The sequence below is a fragment of the Drosophila sulfurigaster genome, chromosome 3 (assembly GCF_023558435.1).
Source record: "Drosophila sulfurigaster albostrigata strain 15112-1811.04 chromosome 3, ASM2355843v2, whole genome shotgun sequence".
Lineage (NCBI taxonomy): Eukaryota > Metazoa > Arthropoda > Insecta > Diptera > Drosophilidae > Drosophila > Drosophila sulfurigaster.
In genome coordinates this window covers 48396455-48416051 of record NC_084883.1, presented here as the reverse complement: position 1 = coordinate 48416051, position 19597 = coordinate 48396455, and the positions used below count along the sequence as shown (strand labels likewise).

Here is a 19597-nt window from a genome sequence, read left to right as displayed (position 1 = left end):
ATGCCTCGCAACCTCCAGCTTTTATAGCACAACTTCTTATCACAAATTTGTGTCTAGCGGCTTATCATGTTCAAAATTATTGTTGTGACTCTTGTGTTGTGTTGTAGTAGGCAATTAATTGATTAGTTTATGCTTGCACACACTTGTGCAAATGCGTCTTGATTGCGAGTTTTTTTGTTTACATTTGGCAAACCCCACAGAGAGTGAGGTGAAGTGCAGGGTATCTATTTAGTTAGCAGCGTCTGCTGCACTTCCATGTGCGCAGTGCAAAGTGCAAAGTCGTCATAAATGATGCGAATATAATTTTTGTATATGTATAATCAGCGAGATTTATTTATATATGTGTATATATAGGCTAAAGCTGACGTCAGTGAAACGCGCATAATTGACACATTTTACGCAAAGCGCCAACTCACGCGATAGTCAAAGGCCAGCTTGTTAAGCGGATCACTTGCCATAAGAATGTCACAGACAAGGCTGCTGTAGATGACAGGAAGGAGTTAAGGAGAGTTTCGGATATTAATATATTCTATATCTTGGATCTAACATTTTCATAAAGCTTGAATAACGTATAAGACACAATTAAGCTCAGTTTTTCAATCTTTTTACAATCTATTTCTACCCTATCCAACCCAAAACTTAAAATATGAGTGGAAAAAGTTAAGGACAACTTCAGATATTCAGATATTCTAACATTGCGATAAAGCTTGAATAATCCATCAGACGTAATAAAGCTCTCTTCTTCAATCTTATGACAGCCCATTCCTAACCTATCCAACCCACATCATTCAAAATTATTAAGTATATGAATCACTTTCCAACTGCAACTCAACAAGTAATTCAATTTACAGCTTGTTAAGCGTATCTTTTGCCGAGAGAATGTCGCAGGCAAGGCTGTAGAAGGAGTCGAAGGAGTTGAGAACAGCTTCAAATATTAGACTAGACTCTGAGTTTGAATAACCATTTAGATTAAGTCAAAATAATGCATCCGACATAACAAAGCTCTGCCCATTTCTATCCACGCCACAACTTAAACGATGAGTGGGAAAAGTAAAGGACAGATTCAGTTATTATCTCTGACTTTGATCAACCATTTTAAGAAAGCTTAAATAATACACCAGGCATAATAGAAATCTTACACATTTATCAAGCAATCAATCTTAGTGCAATCTCTTTCTAATCATTCAACAGACAACTTAAAAATTCGCATTTGAATCACTTTACTTCTCTCAACAAAACAACTAAATCCCCAACTCTTCATTCTTATTACATTGTATTCCTTTCTATTCCTATTCCTATTCCTATTCCATTCCTATTCAATCCCATTTACTCAACTACTTCCATACATGCTAAGCTGGTAAATAATGAATCACTTTTCGAATTCCATAAAGATCGTAACAACTCAATAAAGTATTCAATTTATTTGGCCAACCTCTGGGCCAAGCACTGCATCGCTTGCATGCAACATCAATTGTCAACAGCTCACAAATATGTTTGACTTCAGCTGACTAATCGAACCGAGTAACCCCAAGACAAATCCCCAGCAAACAAATCAAGCGATGACATCCCACCCAATGAACCCGAAAAGCAGCAAAAGGCAGCTGATCATAGCGTGCTTGGCTGCCTTGGCATATCTTTTGTGTAACTGCTCATGAGCTGTCTACGTGTGACGCTTTGTTTTTCTTTGCCTTTCCGCTTATCAGCGAGCGGCAATAGATGGACGGAGTCGGCACAGTCAACGGTACGCTTAGTCAATTTTCCAAAACAAAAACAAAACGTCAAGAAGCGCAATTGGAGCGTTGTAAAAAACTACAAAAGCGTGCGCGCTAAAGCGTTAATGAGTAAACAATAATAACAATAAAAACTAGAAATAAATAAAACAAAAAAGTGGCAAATATTATGTTATAATCGCAACAAGCAAGCAATTGCATTGACGCGGCACTTCAAGTTCAAGGGTCTCCCCCCCCAATGCCTAGTTGAAGGGAAAGGGAGCGTGGGTGGAACAGCTTGGGCTCAGCTTGGGTCGCTGATAAGCGACGGCACGTTGTCTGCTAGTGCTCGAGGTGCTCGAAGCGGAATCACTTGAAGATTATGCGATGGGAATGTTTTGGGACAAAACTTTCCACATGGAAAGCTGTCGCTGCTGCTTCTTCTGCTTCGCTGTTCACTGTTTACGAATCTGCAGTCGAAAGTGAATAGCGTTAATGTACAATCAATGGCCTGATAAGCGGCTGCTAATGTCGGGGAACTCTCCAGCCAAATATTGCCAAAATAAAAAGTGCAGGAGGGAATGTGGGGAGTGCTTGACAAGCGGATACTCTGCAGACGGTTTTACGATGAACAACAAAAGATAAAACAAAAGCAAATGCTTGGGGAAATGTTTGTCAACACGGCAGAGTCTAATAGTCTAATAATCAGAGAAAAAACTCCTCTAATCTATATGATACCCAAGTTTACTATGCCTCAGCTATAGGGTATTATTTACGCGCATTATCAAAGGCAAGCAAAAGAGATTATTTCTGCACTCGAAAGACATTTGCACCTTGGCCTAGCCCAATCGGATTAAACAAAAGTTATCAAAATCAAACACTTTGCAGCAGAGTGTTAAACAACTCTACCTATAATGTTTTGCAGGGTATATTTAATCAAAGAAACTACAAAGCAATATTTAAACAACTCTTCTTTAGAACTTTCGCAACTTCAGGGTATTTTTTCGTTATCAAAAACAATATAAAAATTAGCGCGGAACTTGTCAGACTTTTGCACCTTAGCCAATCGGTTAAACCAAATTATAAACAAGTCATATAATAAGCAACCCTTTGTCACAATATTAGCAGCTACAGGGTGTTCAGCTCTTGTGTTATCACAAAGAAAGCGAACGAATTTAGTTCAGCAGTCGACAGTCGGCAGATATTTGCACCTTTGGCGAACGCCACTCGAAATCGCGTGTGCGTATCGATAAGAAATGTTTTGAAGATTGCAATCTTGATTTCCAGACGCTGCTTCAATTTGTTGCTTAGCACTGATAAACACAGCATTGTTTAGATAACAGCAATCATGCCATTTAGATCTGTTTTTAATGGGGCCACGGTGCGTATGATGAGATAAGTGAAGCACGAAATGCAAATGGAAAAAAATCGTTGCCTACTTTCGGGCGGGCGTGGGAAATAAATTCAATGTGTGTGGGGGGTTTATTGTCATTATTAAAGCTTTATTCGAACGAGATGATTGTGTCTAGAGTTGATAATTGAATTAAAAGAGCATTTAACGCCTACAAGACATTAGCCTTAGCTAGACTAACAGACTAGTTGAAAGGCAGACATAACCGGCTCGAGGTTTAAGGAAGGGGCGAGGAGGGTTACACAACTAATTGAGTTTAATTGGAAAGACGAAACAATTAAGGCACCGCAACCGAAACTCGACACTCGAGAGGATTGGTTAGCTGTGTTGTTGTCGTATTGACCGAGAGTTAAATGCTTAAGTAAGTAAATTATTGATAAATTAACATAGAAATATGGCTGGAATATGGCATTTCCTCGGCTAATTTGCCTATTACTGTCGACGACCCCAGCCGGATGCAAAGAGCAGCAACACCAGCGACAGTAGCGAGAGTGTGAACAGACCACCGCCCCGACTTGCGGCTCCATTGCAGACCTTGCGTATGTTCTCCACAAAGAGACCGCGACGCGAGAGCATGCTGCGAATGCTGCGCAACTCCTGTAAAGGAAAAAGTTATCAATTCATGAATTTAACTCTTCGATACTCTACTCACATCATTGCTCAGTCCCAGCGGATTGCGTGTCAACACCACGGTATAAATGGTGCTCTTGACATCGTTGCCACAGAAGGTCAACACCAGATGATCGTTCACCGCCTTCACAACCTGCACCATGCCACTGAACTGTGTGTATGTGTTGAGGGTGGCCAAAGATCCCCGCTGATCCCCAATGTTTGACCAAACCCCGGGACGGTCTAGTGTATAGTTGAATGTGTACTCCAGATTGCTGTCACGTTCGCTCCACACCAAACGCAAGTATTTGGTCCGCTGCAGCTGGCGTTGACGCTCCTGTTCGTAATCAACACGTTCGAGGTACTGAGGTGTGGTCGAGATGCGTCCGTAATTGTTTTGATTATTGCGATTATTATGGCCGTAATTGTAGTTGTGGTTGTTGTTGTTGATGTTACGGTTGCTATTGAGCACCTAAAGTACGCAAATTTTGTTTTGCATTTGAATAATGGCATTGCTATTGGCATTCGTGTCTAACTCACCTGTTGCGTAACATCTGTCAGGTGAATGATAACGCACGAATCGTATTCGTATTCACCAGGAGTGTCTTGGCTGTGTATGATGATCTCGCTGCCATACCAGAGACCCATTATCTGTGAATAACAAATATTGTATTAAATTCCAATATACATAAATTTTTATTGTAAGTGGGTATAAAATGTGTGAACGAATTGTTCTTAAAAGTATCTACGAAATGCAATATTTATAAGTTGCTAAGTTGGAAATATGTTTAGAGATATTAAAGATTTATTTTTTAGATTTATTAGAGAACTTATTTGGACCCGAACTTCAAGCTCATATAATGAGTATTTGCGAAGACAGTTTTGTAAAAATATCCATTTATTTCATAAGATAAATAATCAAATTGAAAACTAGCAATAATATGTATTACGTATTAAGTCAATCAAAGAAATATGATTAAATTATATAATATATTAAAAACATATAGAGAGTTGATTTTGAAATTAATATGTAAACAAGTATAAAAGCTACTTGTGAAATACCCGCTACCTAATTTCAATTGAACCGAAGTATAAAAATATGTATATCAAATGAATTAAAAATAAGTAAGAAAATTACAGTCAAGTGTGCTCGACTGTGGTATACCCGCTACCCATGTCAAATAAAATCAAAATAGTGCGGTATTATTCTTAAAATATACTAAATAATATACTCCAAATATGCTAAAATGTACCAAATGCCATATTTGGTATATTTATGAAGTTCTACTTTCGAAATTTACCATAGAGGTCTAAATCTGCCAGCTAAGATCCCATTTCAGTAGACGTAATTTGTCATACAAAAGTTTTTCTTTAATAACTTTTACAATTTTTATTCGATCCCAGTAAAATTCTCAGAAATCATAAGTACTTTAGTTATTATTGTCTGTACCAAAATTCTATCTTTAAAATTATGCTTGTTTTTCGATTTTTGTCGATGAGCAGAGGTGGAAGGGGGCGTGGCAAAAATTTGAAATAAACTTGATCTGCGTGCAAACATAACAAGTGCTGTCAAATATGAATAATGCCTCTATCTTTTGTAGTTTCTGAGGTCTACATAGGTGTTAATACGGACAGACGGGCGAACACACAGAGAGACAGGTGGATATATGTACCTATACCGTTTCGTCTGTTTGTGCTGTTTAAAAATATATATACTTTATGGGGTCGGAAAGGCCTCCTTCTGCCTGTTACATTTCCTGCAGGCACAATGCACTATGGGTAACGGGTATAATTACTCAAATATACCAAAGGCTCTATTTAGTATATCGATATACTGCTGCATTAAAAATTGAAATTGCCTTTTTTCTGAATAACAAATTTTCAGAAATCATAAATACTGTAATTATTATTGTAAGTACCAACTATAGCAATTAAATACCGCTTTCTTCACGATTTTTTGCCGAGGCGTAAGTGTGCCTGGTGCGTTTCGGTTATTGACACCGATCAAGAATACATATACTTTATATGGTCGCAGATGACTCACCCTGCCTGTGACAATAGAACTACGAGTAAGTTTAAATGTCCATCTAACCTGTGTGTATTGTACATAAATATCATAAAAATGCATAATGAAACTATCTTAGGCATTTTCACTTCAAGCTTAGGACTAAGACTAAGCTATACTCGAACTATTTTCTGATTTCCTACATTTATTTACAGTATTAACAATTTTTCAATATACTTTTCAATATTAAACTCAAATCGTTTAATGAAATCATCTCTTTGTTCTGATAAATTGCAATGCTCATGCAGATTCATTGTAACTATGATTAATTTGCAAATAACAAATACATTAATGTAATGTACTGTATAAAGTATTTATCAGATCAGCGATAATAAAGTAGGCATACAGCATGTTTAAATTATCATGCAGGGTTAACTTTTATTTGATATTCAATTTACCTCTACTAAAAAGCTTTTCTGATATATGTATTAAAAGTATTATACTATTTTGTAGCTATTTGTAAGGGAATGTCAATATTAATTGCTCATCAGCTAAGTACTTTGCATTCGACAAATATGCGATTCGATAGGCATTCCCATGCAATTTTATCCATGTGCGCGATCTCCATTAATTAACACCTATATATAATATATATGTATGTATGTACATGTGTAAGTCCATAAACATGCGATGTCCACTTCCATTTCGGTATATACTATATATGTATGTTTATCATATGCATGTAATACATAGCTCTACATTTTCAGCAATTTGAATTTGCATACGAGCATCCGACTGGCTCAATTAGATGCCCGCATAAGGCCGTCTGTTTAACAGGCGAGCAGACAGGCAGACAGACAGACGCTACTGGCTGGTAAACTAACTCAATTATTGATTCATTGATTGAATGATTGACTAGCTGAACGAGTGCGTGTGTGTGTGTGTGTGGGAAGCTGACCCAGAGTTGCAAGAGTTCGCCCAACCACCCAAAAGGGTTAATTAAAGCAAATGAGCCTTAATTTATGACTCTACAATTGGTATTTACTCCAGATCCCTATGTTACTCACCTGGTTAAGATCCACCGAGTGCTGAGGATGCACATGCACACAACGCGTGGCTGCATGAATGCGTTCGGTTGAGCTGCTGCTGCCAATATCGTAGCCATAGAGATCACCCTGATTGCCAGCTGTTGCCGACGAGCAGAGGTTGAAGATCACAAAGAGTGTGGCGAATTTAATAAACATGACGCCAAACTGCGAGGATGTGTTATCAATGCAGCTGATAGTAAAGCTTTTTTCTACTCATTAACCCCTTAGTGAAACAGAAGTCGAGACTGATAGTGAACCGCGCTTAATGAAATCCCGCAAGCGAATGCAAAATAAACCCCAAGCCAGCAGGGCAGTCGAAGCGCGAACTTAACAAAGAGAACATAGAGAGCGTGTGAGTGATTGCGAGAGAGAGTGTGAGAGAGAGAGAGTGTAACTCGTACGCCATCTTGCAAGTGCACTCTTTGAAAACAATAACAACAACAATGCGTGTGCTGCGTAGACGCGTCGATCATTAGTTAATTAAGTTAATTGTGATGCTTTTGCAGATCCACTCGCGCGTGCAACGCCCGCACAATGTGAGCGTAAACTCAATCCACACACACCCGCCACCCTTCCTTTTTTAATGCCCAAAACATCAATTTAGCTGGCGTGTTTGTATTCAAGTGACCATCAATTGGTTGAGCCTCAAAACTGAGTTAAATTCTTTTGCAAGGTGAAAGAGAGCAAGAGACGTAACTGCGGCACATGAGTCAACGACTCAGCTCGGAACTTGTGAATTAAATTCGTATCGCATTATTATTATTATTATTGCTGTTGTTGTTATGGCTGTCGCTGCTGCTGCTGTGCGTTTTATTAGCATTGATTATGCTTAAGCTACATTCGCCAGACCGAAGCACCCCACTCCACCCCTTCAACTGGACAATAAATCAAACCCAAGCGTAAAATTTTCATTGCATACTTCTAGGTGTTGCTTTTTATTGCGCAGCTTAGCTCAAACTAATTTAATTAAAAACGGCTCAAAGAATTTATAAAAGTGCAGGAATGCGAAACAGGTTAATTAAAAGTGCAGCAATCATGGATTGAGTTTTTCATAGGATTATAGACTATTGAAAAAAAGACAAATTTAATCCACAAACAGCAAATAAGAAATGGTATGCATTGCATACTTTTAGGTGCCATCATTTATTACACAGCACTGCTAAAAACAATTAAATTAAAAGGCAAGTAATGGGTTAAGCATATTAGGCGACTTGTCGTTTTACATGCGCATTAAACTTTGATTGATCTTCTCGTAGATCCAATCGATGTAGTGACAGACACGCACATAGACGCCAGGACGATTCTGATAGCCGCAGTGTTGACCCCACGATATGATGCCGTACAGTGTCTCGCCATCTGCAAAGAAGTAGCAAACGTATAAGCTCTCGCAACATTTTGGGAGTCACTTATGCTTCAGTGTCAAGCTTACCCTCGTCGGAGCAGACAAGCGGGCCGCCAGAGTCGCCCTCGCAGGCATCGACGCTCTCATCCATGGAGCCGGCGCAGAACATGCCTAGCAACAAGCAACGAGCAGCGAAAAAGCGGCAATCAATCAATCAATCAATCATACCAAAATGTCACACACTTACCCTCAGTCATAGCATCGCCGTAGACATTCAGTTGCTTGCAGGTGGTATCCGGCAAAATGGGCAACTGCGCAGCACGCAACTCCTGCGAGGGAGCTGTGGATAAAAAGGGGTCAGGGAATTAGCAAAAATTCGGCTTTAAGAGCCTCAGTACTTAATATTTTTTAAATTTATGAACTGGGTCTGAAAGTTGATTAATGACTGCACTTACTGGAAACACCTGATTTGATGGAGCCCCAGCCGGAGATGGTGCAGGTGCGGTTCTCGGTAAGCGGAGCTCCACGTTCCGGCAGGCAAATCGGTTGTACGTAATCGTTGAACTTGAGTGGCGTCTTCAACACCACGACGGCAATATCGTTGTTCATGTGCGTGGGCTGACGGAACTGTTCGTGTGTGTACCAATTCTCAATGAATGAATCCACCTCGGAGTGCTCGGCAATGTTGGCATAATGATCGCCTACGCGCACAAAGTAAGCGCCCTTCGGATGACCATAGAGACAATGGGCAGCAGTGAGCAGATGTCGCTTCGAGATGACCACAGCACCACACCAATGACTGGAGATGCCGCCACGTCCGCGAGTGCGTATGGTTGCCTGCCAGGGATGGCGACCACGTCGTGCCACGCTGCCCTTGACAACACGCTCTTCGGGATGCGCAAACTCATCCAACAAATCATCCTTGAATATGCCACAGCGTCTTGGCGTGTGCAGCGCCTTGCTCGATCTCTCCCAGAGCCCAATATCGGAGAAACTAACTGCACTTGCATCACCGGCCGTCTTATTTACGCTCGTTGGCTGCAACTTGGTGAAAAGTCGCTGTTGTCGTGGTCGTGGTCCTGCAGTGCACCGCAGACTGACATCCTCTGTGTGATTGCAATTGTGTTCGCCCCAATTCCAGTGGCTGCACTTGTCAATGCTCGTCTCATTGCCCTGGCACATCACTTGATCCAGCCAAATAGGTCCGTTGCCAGGTCCAAAGATGTTGGCCTCCATTTTCTGCAAAGTTGCGAGCATACAATGTAAATTAGTAAAAGGTTCTTCTTTACGATGACGAAACTTACCGGTGTGCCGTAGTAACCGAGCGAGTTGCAAGCCACTTGAGCGGATTTCATATTGAAATCGTCATCGCAAACACTGCCCCAAACACCATGGTACTTGACTTCAAGACGTCCCTCATTTGGGCTTCTTCCACCCTCCAAGCGGTACTCTACGGGCGCCTGCAAACGAAGGCAAAAAAAAAGGCAAATTAAATATAAGTTCCTTAAACATAGGGTATGCAATATTTTAGCAAATTCAATAAGCTGACAAACACGCGAAGCTCGTCTATAGCCTCTTTACCATTGATGCTAATGTAACTCCATAGTCTGAAAAGATGCTTCATAACTACCGACTATAATTCGAATTAATTCCAACAGAATTTCTTCTATTATTTACTCACCTTGCACACAGCATCACTTTCGTCTGATTTATCGGCACAATCAGCAGTATTATCGCAGACAAAGGCTGGAGGTATGCACTCCTTTGACGTGTGACACAGCCACAAGTTGTTGGGGCACTTGAGCAGTGGCACTTTGCAGACAACGCCGACAACCTCATCGACACCACAGTTGTGAACACCCCAACCCTTGAAGTCGCAGTCCTTCAGCTTTGTCTCATTGCCGCGGCAATCGACCGCATCCATAACATAGTTGAAGTTGCGCTCGGGCGGCACATAAAATGAGTTACCGCGAACCTCGGCGGCACCCATCTTAAAGCCCAGTTCCCGGCACACCACGTCCGCATCCCGTAGTCCGAAATTATCATCGCAAACATATCCCCATTGACCATTGACTAGAGGAGAAATTCATTCATTAGTTTTAATGCTTCAAAACGAACTATTAACTCACTTTTGACCTCAACGCGTCCCATGTTTGGACTGTTGCCTCCGGTTAACCTCAGCTGATAACCCAGATGATCGCAGCGGGACTCATCTTTCCGATTGCCACAGTTGTTGACGCCATCGCAGACCTGCGATTGCTTTACACACTTGCCACCGCCACAATCGAACTCACAGGACTCCTCAAAGTCGCCGCGAAAGCTAATCTCGACGCTTTGTGGTGTGGTGGCTTCAGCATTTGGATTGGGCAGAAACTCCTCGTCATCATCTTGCTGCTGCGGCTTTTGCTCTTCGTCAGCGAAGGGATTAGGCAAATTAGGATGCTGGCTGTGGAAGCGACGACTGTGCTGGTGCTCGGAATGGGAAGGATTGTGGTGTTGGTGGTGGTTATGGTCATGGTGGGGATGATGGGGACTGTGATGGTGTTGCGGCTTTTCGAACGGATCGGGCATGTTTGGATGACGCAGGTGGAACTCACGACTGTGACCCTGCGTGTGCCAATTACTTGGTGTTGTGCTGCCCTCAACATCCACCTTGCGGGTACTCCGCTGAAAGTCGGTTGTGTCATAGCCGGTGGCATAGGTTGTGGGATTGAGAGTCTGCTCAGTGCGCGCCGTCTCGCTCACATCTGGAACAACAGAATCGTCAGAATCGTCAAGGCCTGCCTGTTCGCCTGCCACAATCATTTCCACATCATCTTTGGGCGTCTGTCCACTAAGATGTCTTACTGTTCGCGGGGTAGTCGAGGTTGGGGGTCTACTAATAGCCGATGCTATTGCGGATTCAGCACGTAATGTTAGTGCTTCTGCAGCATTTCCGCTATGATTGAAATAGGGTCGCAGCATGAGACGCAATGCCTCGTTAAGAGCCGCCTTTGAATTCGGATCCACATTGGGTTGGGCACCTTGTGTGGGATTGTAAAAGTCATGCTTAAACGGCGGTGGCCTCAAACCACTTTTTTCAGTAGTTGTGGTCAGCAGCTCAGCATCATCCAAGTCCTGATCATCGTATTCCTCTTGGGCATTGAACGGATCAGGAGCTGGAGCTGGGGGTGGCACCTTGTGCCAAGAAGTATTACGCGAGTGCGCAACACCTGCATAGGGTGGACTATAATGAGGATAGCTGCCTGGCTGATTAGGCGATGCGTTGCTCAATGGCGGATAAATGGGAAACGTGCGCACACTCGACTGGGTTGTGGTAGTCAAGGTATTTGCAGGAGAAGGTGGTGGTGGCTGCAGGCCACCATAGAGATTGGAGTCGTCTGAGGGTTGAGAAGGAGCATGATAGCTTGGACTGTGATTAGCGGGCACGCCAGGAACTGGAGGTGGTGGCCTAAAACTGGGCTGATGCCCTGATGCACTGGGCAGCTGATCAACACTTGTGTGCGGATTGTAGTCGAGGTCTAGAGGTCGTTGTCCGGGTAGAGGAGGTGGAGTGGTCCGCGAATTGAAGTCTGGCTGAAGTCGCTCCCGGTATGTAGGTCGAGGACTATCCCGAGAGGGTTCGTAATCAATACCATAAGGGTTGGGACTAGTGGGAGTAGACGGATCGTAATCTAGGTCAAGGGGTCGCTGTCCGGACAGAGTAGATGGGTGTTGAGGAAGTGTAGAAGGATTTTGAGGTTGGTAGGAAGGATATTGAGGCGGGGAGGAGGGATTTTGGGGCAATGGTCGCCATTCATTGGTCGGCGCATGCACATCGATTCGGCGACTAAAGTTCTGACGTGACCAAGTTTGTGGTTCATCCACGGGCTGCGCATAATAGATATGCTCCTGGCTTGATGTCGTTGTTGTTGGCACTGGCGCCATTGGAGCCAGCGGTGCTTTATAGATTGTGTTTGTGGCTGACTCGGGATAATTACGCTTTGGCTGCAGTGAACCCTCCACATAGAGCACGCTCTGCGTGGGCGATTGCTGACTGTAGGAGCTGCCGTGGCCCGACCAACCAGCCGGCTGGTGAGGTTGTGGAGGCTGCTGCTGTCCAGGATAGCCAAAGCCAATGCCAGCGGGTCGTTGCATGTTCATGTTACTCCATCGATCACCACCTTGATATGTTGTCGTCTTAATGCCTGAAGCACTACCTGACTGATCGTAACTCCCTTGATGTGTGCGTGGCTCACGGTATTCTGCAAATGTACAAAGCATGATTAGCAAGGCATAAAAGGGGAGGGGTTGAGTTGTTAGTAACCAAGACTTAGATCTTCTCGCCAATTGTAGTTGCCCAATGCATATTCTACGTTGGGACCAAGCAACTGTTCGCGTGTTGCACAATTGTTTTCGGCAATGCTAAAAACTTTTCCTGCCGGACACTCAAGGATCAACGCCAGCGAATTAGAGGAACCGGGAGAACAGCTCAAGTACCGATCGGAACGCGTGGGATGCGGATAATACCCGATTACTCCAGCAGGACAATAAATTCTGCTGCTATTTGCTGCACGAATTTGCAGCCACCAATCGTAAAAGATCTTTAGTTCACTGCTCTTGTCGACACGATTGGAACGTTGCACTTGTTGTTGCAACTGACAGCTGCGTTGTGACAGACTAAAGTGTTGGCCCTGCGGACAACTCTCCAGATGAGTTTCACCCCCAACACATCTCAAGTACTTGGTGCAGTCGAAGGGATAAACAAAGTTGCCCACCGCATCTCTGGGACAACTGATGGCTATAAATGGAAATTGAGGTTTCAAGAAATTTCCAATTGTTTGGACAATCAGCACACTCACTCTCCAAATGCTGCAGCTGTCCTTGACTAAAGCTGGTCACGTGTTCGTTGGCCGACAGTCGATCAGTTGCCTGGCAAACCTTTTTAGCCACATTAAACAGCATGTTCGCCGGACACTTCCAGATCTCCGTCAAACCCTCCACACAATACAGATAGCTTTGGGCATCAAAGGGATGGGCATGAAGTCCATACACATTACTAGGACAGCTCACGCGATTGTAAGCACTTCCATCGCTATATTGACGAGATCCTTGGAACAATTCCGCTTTCATGTATTCTACACGATCGTAGTTGGAGTTTAAGGTATGAGCATCGGGCACACAACGTCGCTGCGAGATGCTAAAGACTTGTCCCTGATCACAGCTCTCAATGGTAGTCCTGTGATTGAGGCAATTCAAATACTTGGTGCAATCGAAGGGATGCAAAAAGTAACCCTGATCGTTGAAAGGACAATTAATCGTAGTGATTTCTTGGCCATAGACAGCTACAAAAATATGGGCAAAAATAAATAATGCTAAACGAGGTGAACCAAAGAGATGAGCTTACTGGGCAACTGCACACTTGTGTAGGAATAATCGAGGAATTCGTGCGACGACAGCTGAGAACGCGGCAGGCAGACACGTTTGGTCAGACTGAAGAAGGTGCCAGTGGGACATTGGCCCACCTGCATTTCACCATGCTGACAGTAGACAAAGTAAGCACCGTGATAAGGATAGGCATACTTGCCATCCATGCTGCGTGGACAAGCCTTCAAAGTGAATTGAAAACTTGAATTCTCGACATAAACAGAGCCAGACGAGCGTCTGATGTAATCCCCTTGTTGCAGCAGCGCATATGGACGACAAGTGCGTTCAATAAGACTAAAGCCCCTGCCCTCTCCACAGCTGACCACGAAAAGCTCTCCTCCGGTATTACAGCGCACATATTTGCCCGCATCGAAGGGATAGAGATGAAGACCGTCAATGCCAGCCGGACAACGAGTTAGCTCCAAGGCTGTTGAATGAAACAGATTTGCCACTGATAGCTAAGGCAACAATTTGAAGAACTTACAATATTCATGACTAATCTGCGATACGGTGTAGCCCACATAGTCAGTGGGCTGCAGCTCAGCTTTGGGGCGACATTGACTTTTCGATATGCTAAACACATGGTTGGAAATACAGTTCTGTATGGCGACCCTATTGCCCTTACAGTTAAGGAACTTGGTCTGATCGAAGGGATGCACAAAAAGACCTTCAGTCCCATCAGGACAGAGCAGATCGTTTCGCGGCAACGCTAAGAGTGAACATAAGGATTAGCAAGAAGGAAAAACCACAGTCGATACATTCGATGGGCGCAAAAGATGAAACGAAACCCAAGTGAAAAAGCAGGTGAAGCAAATAAATCAGAGTTCAAAAAACTGCATACGAAATTTATATTAAAGGGTAAGACCAAAGTTATACTTATGCTAGATGGCAAAGGGTGAAACGAAACCCAGGTGAAAAGCAGGTGAAGCAAGCAAGAGAGAAAAATTAAACGATAAGACTGCAGTCCTCAGAGACTGTGTCAGTCCCAGTAGTTACGCTTATGGTAGCCTTAAAATGATCTGTTCAGGATGAAAAAACCCAAGTGAAAAAGCAGGCGAAATATAAAAAATGTTGATAGACTTACAGGGTCTTTGGGTAGGTTGAATTGGACCGTAATTGAGTCCCACCGGCGAGCAATTCAATGTGTGTGGATCGAAAATCTCATTCAATCCACATTCCTCCACAATTGGTTGAACGTCAATGCCGCACTTTTGATATTTACGCGGATCGCTGGCATGTGGACGTAGGCCCCGATATCCTGGTGGGCAATAAGGACCAACAGTTGAGCCACTTGCTTCAACTGATCCAAAGTGCGTGGAAGTCACATTTCCAGCTCCATTTAAGCTTCTGTCCCCGCAATCCACAATATTTATGAATTGACAGACCAAAGCGGCTGCATTGAAAGCCGTGCCAGGTGAACAATGCTGTACAGAAGTGTGTCCATCAGCGCAGTTTAGAAATTGCGCGCAGTCATAAGGATGCGGATGCAATCCGCTTACACCGTAAGGACAACTTATCCCCTGGTGTGAGCTCTCAACTTTGCCCTGTCGGTGTTGATCCACTTGAGTGTACTCAAACTCCACACGATCGTAGGCGGCACTCAATTGATTTTTAACCACACAACGACGCTGCGAGATGCTAAAGAACTTGCCCAGTTCACAGCGCTCAATGAAGGTTTGACGATTGCGGCAGCTAAAATACTTGCTGGAGTCAAAGGGATGCAAGAAATAGCCATCAGCATTATCGGGACACACTACAAGCTTAAAGTCTTGCATAAAGTTGCCTGTGAAAGTGAGGATCAATAAAAGGAACTTTTGGGTATTAAAAAGCCAAGCAGCTTACTAGACAATTGCACACTGGTGTAGGAATAGTCCAGGAATTCATGCTGCGTCAGCTGTTGTCCAGCAAAGCAATCACGCTTGGCCAGACTGTAATAGGTGTATCGCGGACAAGACTTCAATTGCAGCACACCTCCCTGACAGTGCACAAAGTAAGCCGCATTGAAGGGATAGGCGAACTTTCCCTCCAGACTACGGGGACAGGCCAAGAGCGAACTCTGCGTATCCGTGTAGACAAAAGTACCGGCAATAATCATCTCTGAGATAAACTTCACCCGTTCCCCTGTATCCAGATGTTCAATAGAGCGACAAGCACGTTGCTTGAAGCTGTATGCCAAATTGGGATCGCAGCTGTGTAGTGACATTTTCCCTCCCGATGAACAGCGCAAATACTTGCTAGCATCGTAGGGATAAAGATGAAGGCCTTCAGTGCCGGCAGGACAATTGTGGAGTATCAAAGCTGTGAGAGGATCACAAACACAATTACTGTGATGAGCTTAGCGCGGAGGTAAAGCGTCTCACTTACAGTAGTCTTGACTGATCTCTGAGACAATGTAGGCCACATAATCGCTGTAGATTAACTGTGACTTTGGATGGCAGTATCCTCGCGATATGCTAAACACCTGACCGGAATTACAGCTCTGAACAGTCACCAATTTGCCCTTGCAACTCAAATACTTGGTCTGATCGAAGGGATGAGCAAACCATCCTTCGACACCATCAGGACAGAGCAGATAACTCGTTCCGGCAGCTAAGATGGAGCATTAGGATTACAAACTAAGCAAGCAACGCAAGCAAACTGAAAGCGCATGAGAGAAGCAAAGCAAATGGATAAAGAAAACCCAGGTGAAAAAGCAAATGAGGTAAGCCAAGCAAAAATATCAACAATAAAAACGCGCAACTTACAAGAATTTTGATCTAAGGTTCGACTAGGAATGCAAGACAAACTCTTGCTATCGAATACCTCAGGCAAATGGCATTGCTCCACAATAGGCTGGGTGCCAATTCCACATCTGAGATACTTTTGGGGGTCAGTGGGATGGGGTTGCAAACCATGGGCACCTGGCTGGCATCTTAAAGCAGCCGCAACACCACTTGAAGCTCCTAAGATTGTGTTAGTTGAGGAACTACATAGTTACTCCCATATCAAGCATACGCACCGTTATTTACAGATGTATTTAAACGATTTGCACCGCAATCCACTTTATGCTTGTAATCACAGATCTTTAGGTTGGGACTGAAAGCAGTACCGGGTCCACAATCTTGTATATAAGTCTGTCCATTAGCGCAGTTGAGGAACTTGGTGCAATCGTAAGGATGTGGCTGTAATCCAGGAACACCAGGAGCGCACTTGGGTGTTGAATGCGTTTCTACCAAACGACCTGAGCCAAACTGGTCATATGCTCCACTTCCAACTACTGATTGTTGGTAATATCCGTTCGATGAATTTTCCCCATAATGATTAGCACCGCAATCCACTTTATGCTTGAAATCACAGACCTTTAGCGAAGGACTAAATGCAGTACCAGGTCCACAATCTTGTATATAAGTCTGGCCATTGGCGCAATTCAGGAACTTGGTGCAATCGTAAGGATGTGGCTGCAAACCGGACGCACCAGGTGCGCACTTAGGTGATGAATGCGTCTCCACTAATCGTGATGATCCAGACTGAGCATAGCCTCCACTTTCGACTGCTGTTTGGTGACTCTGCTGATAAAGCTCATCTGTTGTTCTTTCCAGATAATCCACACGATCAAAGTAGGCAGCCAAACGCGATGTATCCACACAAATTCGTTGTGAGATACTAAATACCTTGCCCTCTGCACAGCTCTCGATGAAAGTCTGCTGGCCGCGACAGCTGAAGTATTTATTGCAGTCAAAAGGATGCAAAAAGTAACCCACAGCGTTCTCAGGACAAACAACAAATGAAAGGTCTTGCCTAAAGTTGCCTGTTGTTGAAAGCGATCATCAATAAGAGGAACTTTTGTGTATAATAAAGTCAATCAGCTTACTGGACAATTGCACGCTGGTGTAGGAATAATCCAGGTATTCATGTGATGCCAACTGATTGGCCGACAAGCAATTGCGCTTTGTGATGCTATAGTAAGTGCCCCATGGACACGACTCCACACGCAGCTGACCATTCTGGCAGAGCACAAAGTAAGCCGCATTGAATGGATAGGCATACTTGCCCTGCAGACTTTGCGGACAAGTCGACAGCTTGGAGTACGAAGCCTGACCATAGCTTAGCTCCGATTGTGAGACCTGATCATAGCTGGTGATGACCAACTCTGACCAGAACTTTACCCGTTCGCTGCGACTCAAGTGCTCAAGTAGCTGGCAACTATGTCGAGTATAACTGTAGCCCATACTTGGAGTACAGCTGATCACAGTCAACGCTCCGCCAGCAGCACACTGTATGTACTTGCCAGCATCGTAGGGATAAAGATGAAGACCAGATGTGCCATCAGGACAATGGGTAAGTATCAAAGCTGTGAAGGGATTATCATCACTACCATAAAGACAGAAAAAGATATCATGTCACTTACAATACTCGTAGCTGATATCTGAGACCATAAAAGTCACATAATCGCTATAGCTCAACTGAGATTTAAGGTGACAGTTGCCTCTCGATATGCTAAACACTTTCTGGGGCTCACAGCTTTGCACAGCTACCTTGCCATTTTTACAGCTGAGATACTTTGTCTGATCGAAGGGATGCACAAACAAACCCTCGACCCCGTCGGGACAGAGTAAATCATTCCGGGCAGCTAAGATGGAGCATTAGGATTACAAACTAAACAAAATACGCAGCTGAAAGCGGATGAAATAGGCAAAAAGGATGAGTGAAAACCCAGGTGAAAAAGCAAATGGACCAAGCAAAGCAGAAATCAGTAGAAAGAGCACAACTTACAGTAGGAATGAGCTTGGCGCTGGCTAGAAACACACGTCAAAAGATTGCTATCGAATACCCAAGACAACTCACATTCCTGCACAATGGGTTGCATGCCAATTCCACAGGAGAGATACTTGTGAGGGTCAGTGGGATGGGGATGCGGACCTCGTACCCCCGGCGGGCAACTAAGATCCACCGCAAAATCAGTTGCTTGACCTGCGTTTTGTGTTAGTTCAAGTTCAAGATAGGTTTATCAAGCATACGCACCGTTAGCAGCAGCAGTTGGAGCGCCATTGAAATTATGATTATCTCCGCATTGCACTTTGTGCCTAAAGTCACAGACCAACATGGTTGGACTAAAAGCAGTGCCAGGTCCACAAGATTGTACATAAGTCTGTCCATTGGCGCAGTTCAGGAACTTGCTGCAGTCGTAAGGATGTGGCTGCAATCCAGTCAAGCCTGGTGCGCACTTGGGCTCAGCATCCAGTTGTTGCAGACGCTCCGAACGATTCGGTTGAGCGGCACTTTCGCACGCCCTCTTACTCGCCTGATCACACACGAGCGTCGAGGGATTGAACGCTGTGCCTGAAGCACATGTCTGTATCGACGGACGACCCTCGGCGCAATTGATATAGCGATGGCAGTCGTGTGGATATGGTTTCAATCCATTATAGTGAGCCGGGCAAGGCGCATCACGATCATAGATGGGCGCCAGCTGCTCTTGAGCTCTCGCATTGCTGGCATAAGTCGCATGAGCTGATAACCCGCTGCCAGGTTGATAAGCGCTCGATTCATTTGGCTATCGAAGTCGCAATTATGAAATCAAATATTTGTAAATAATATATAGAATGTATGAGAATGATCAAGAGCTTCCTGTATTCCAGAAACTGCTGGACAATTAAAAACAATTAAGAACAATACTTACGACCAGCGACACCAGAAGAAGCGCCAGTCCCAGGCACTTAAATTGAACGATCATTTGCTACAGTCAATATACAATACGTATTATATTTGATTCACTTGAAAAACTGATAGCGTTTGCCCGAAAGTAAAACAGTTTAAGCGCGGAGATTTAAGTTGTGCTACCGTTGAGGTTCAGTCCTCGACTGATTCAGCCTCCAGTCGATGCTCAATGCTCAAGTCTCAATCTGAATTGGGCTGCAACAGATAGTGGACGACTCAGTGACGACAGAAAAGTCTCTCTCTTTCTCTATCGTTGTTAATGGGATGCTGCAACGAAGCGCCAATTGAATACTGCGCTTATCGGTCGTAGCAATCTCCCACTCGCTTATC

The 19597-nt window shown here is 43.9% G+C and overlaps 2 protein-coding genes across 8 annotated transcripts; both read right to left on the bottom strand.

The window, feature by feature from the left end:
* Window positions 1–3184: 3184 nt before the first annotated feature.
* On the bottom strand, window positions 3185–7109 carry LOC133845358 (uncharacterized). The gene is made up of 4 exons (XM_062279812.1): window positions 6802–7109; window positions 4270–4380; window positions 3773–4201; window positions 3185–3717 (listed from the first exon to the last, which is right to left on the bottom strand). Exons 1-4 carry the CDS (start codon window positions 6976–6978, stop codon window positions 3553–3555), a joined length of 882 nt encoding a protein of 293 aa, XP_062135796.1. The 5' UTR covers window positions 6979–7109; the 3' UTR covers window positions 3185–3552.
* Window positions 7110–7905: 796 nt separating this feature from the next.
* Window positions 7906–19425, bottom strand: LOC133845355 (uncharacterized). 7 transcript variants are annotated; one of them, XM_062279804.1, is made up of 22 exons: window positions 19230–19413; window positions 18572–19103; window positions 18323–18520; window positions 17958–18179; window positions 17421–17900; window positions 16569–17357; window positions 16315–16512; window positions 15935–16159; window positions 15413–15868; window positions 14655–15353; window positions 14055–14279; window positions 13551–13997; window positions 13006–13488; window positions 12471–12944; window positions 12145–12408; window positions 10294–10911; window positions 9846–10237; window positions 9469–9624; window positions 8620–9403; window positions 8412–8504; window positions 8252–8335; window positions 7906–8178 (listed from the first exon to the last, which is right to left on the bottom strand). In XM_062279804.1, the coding sequence occupies exons 1-22, from the start codon at window positions 19281–19283 to the stop codon at window positions 8042–8044; spliced, it is 8010 nt and encodes a 2669-aa protein (XP_062135788.1). In that variant the 5' UTR covers window positions 19284–19413; the 3' UTR covers window positions 7906–8041. The 7 variants fall into 7 exon arrangements, with proteins under 7 accessions (XP_062135788.1, XP_062135786.1, XP_062135787.1 ...); XM_062279802.1 differs by having other exon boundaries at window positions 10294–12408; window positions 19230–19412; XM_062279803.1 differs by having other exon boundaries at window positions 10294–12408; window positions 19233–19412.
* Between the last annotated feature and the right edge of the window lie 172 nt (window positions 19426–19597).

Bases quoted from the DNA above. Each gene is read 5' to 3' on its own strand.
- LOC133845358 (XM_062279812.1), bottom strand. From the start codon at position 6,978: ATGTTTATTAAATTCGCCACACTCTTTGTGATCTTCAACCTCTGCTCG. The intron at 4,381-6,801 runs GTGAGTAACATA...TGTTATTCACAG, and splicing joins ACTCGGTGGATCTTAACCAG to ATAATGGGTCTCTGGTATGG. The intron at 4,202-4,269 runs GTGAGTTAGACA...TGCGTACTTTAG, and splicing joins TGACAGATGTTACGCAACAG to GTGCTCAATAGCAACCGTAA.
- LOC133845355 (XM_062279802.1), bottom strand. From the start codon at position 19,283: ATGATCGTTCAATTTAAGTGCCTGGGACTGGCGCTTCTTCTGGTGTCG. The intron at 18,521-18,571 runs GTGCGTATGCTT...CACAAAACGCAG, and splicing joins TCCAACTGCTGCTGCTAACG to GTCAAGCAACTGATTTTGCG. The intron at 13,998-14,054 runs GTAAGTTCTTCA...TTCATTCAACAG, and splicing joins GCAGATTAGTCATGAATATT to CCTTGGAGCTAACTCGTTGT.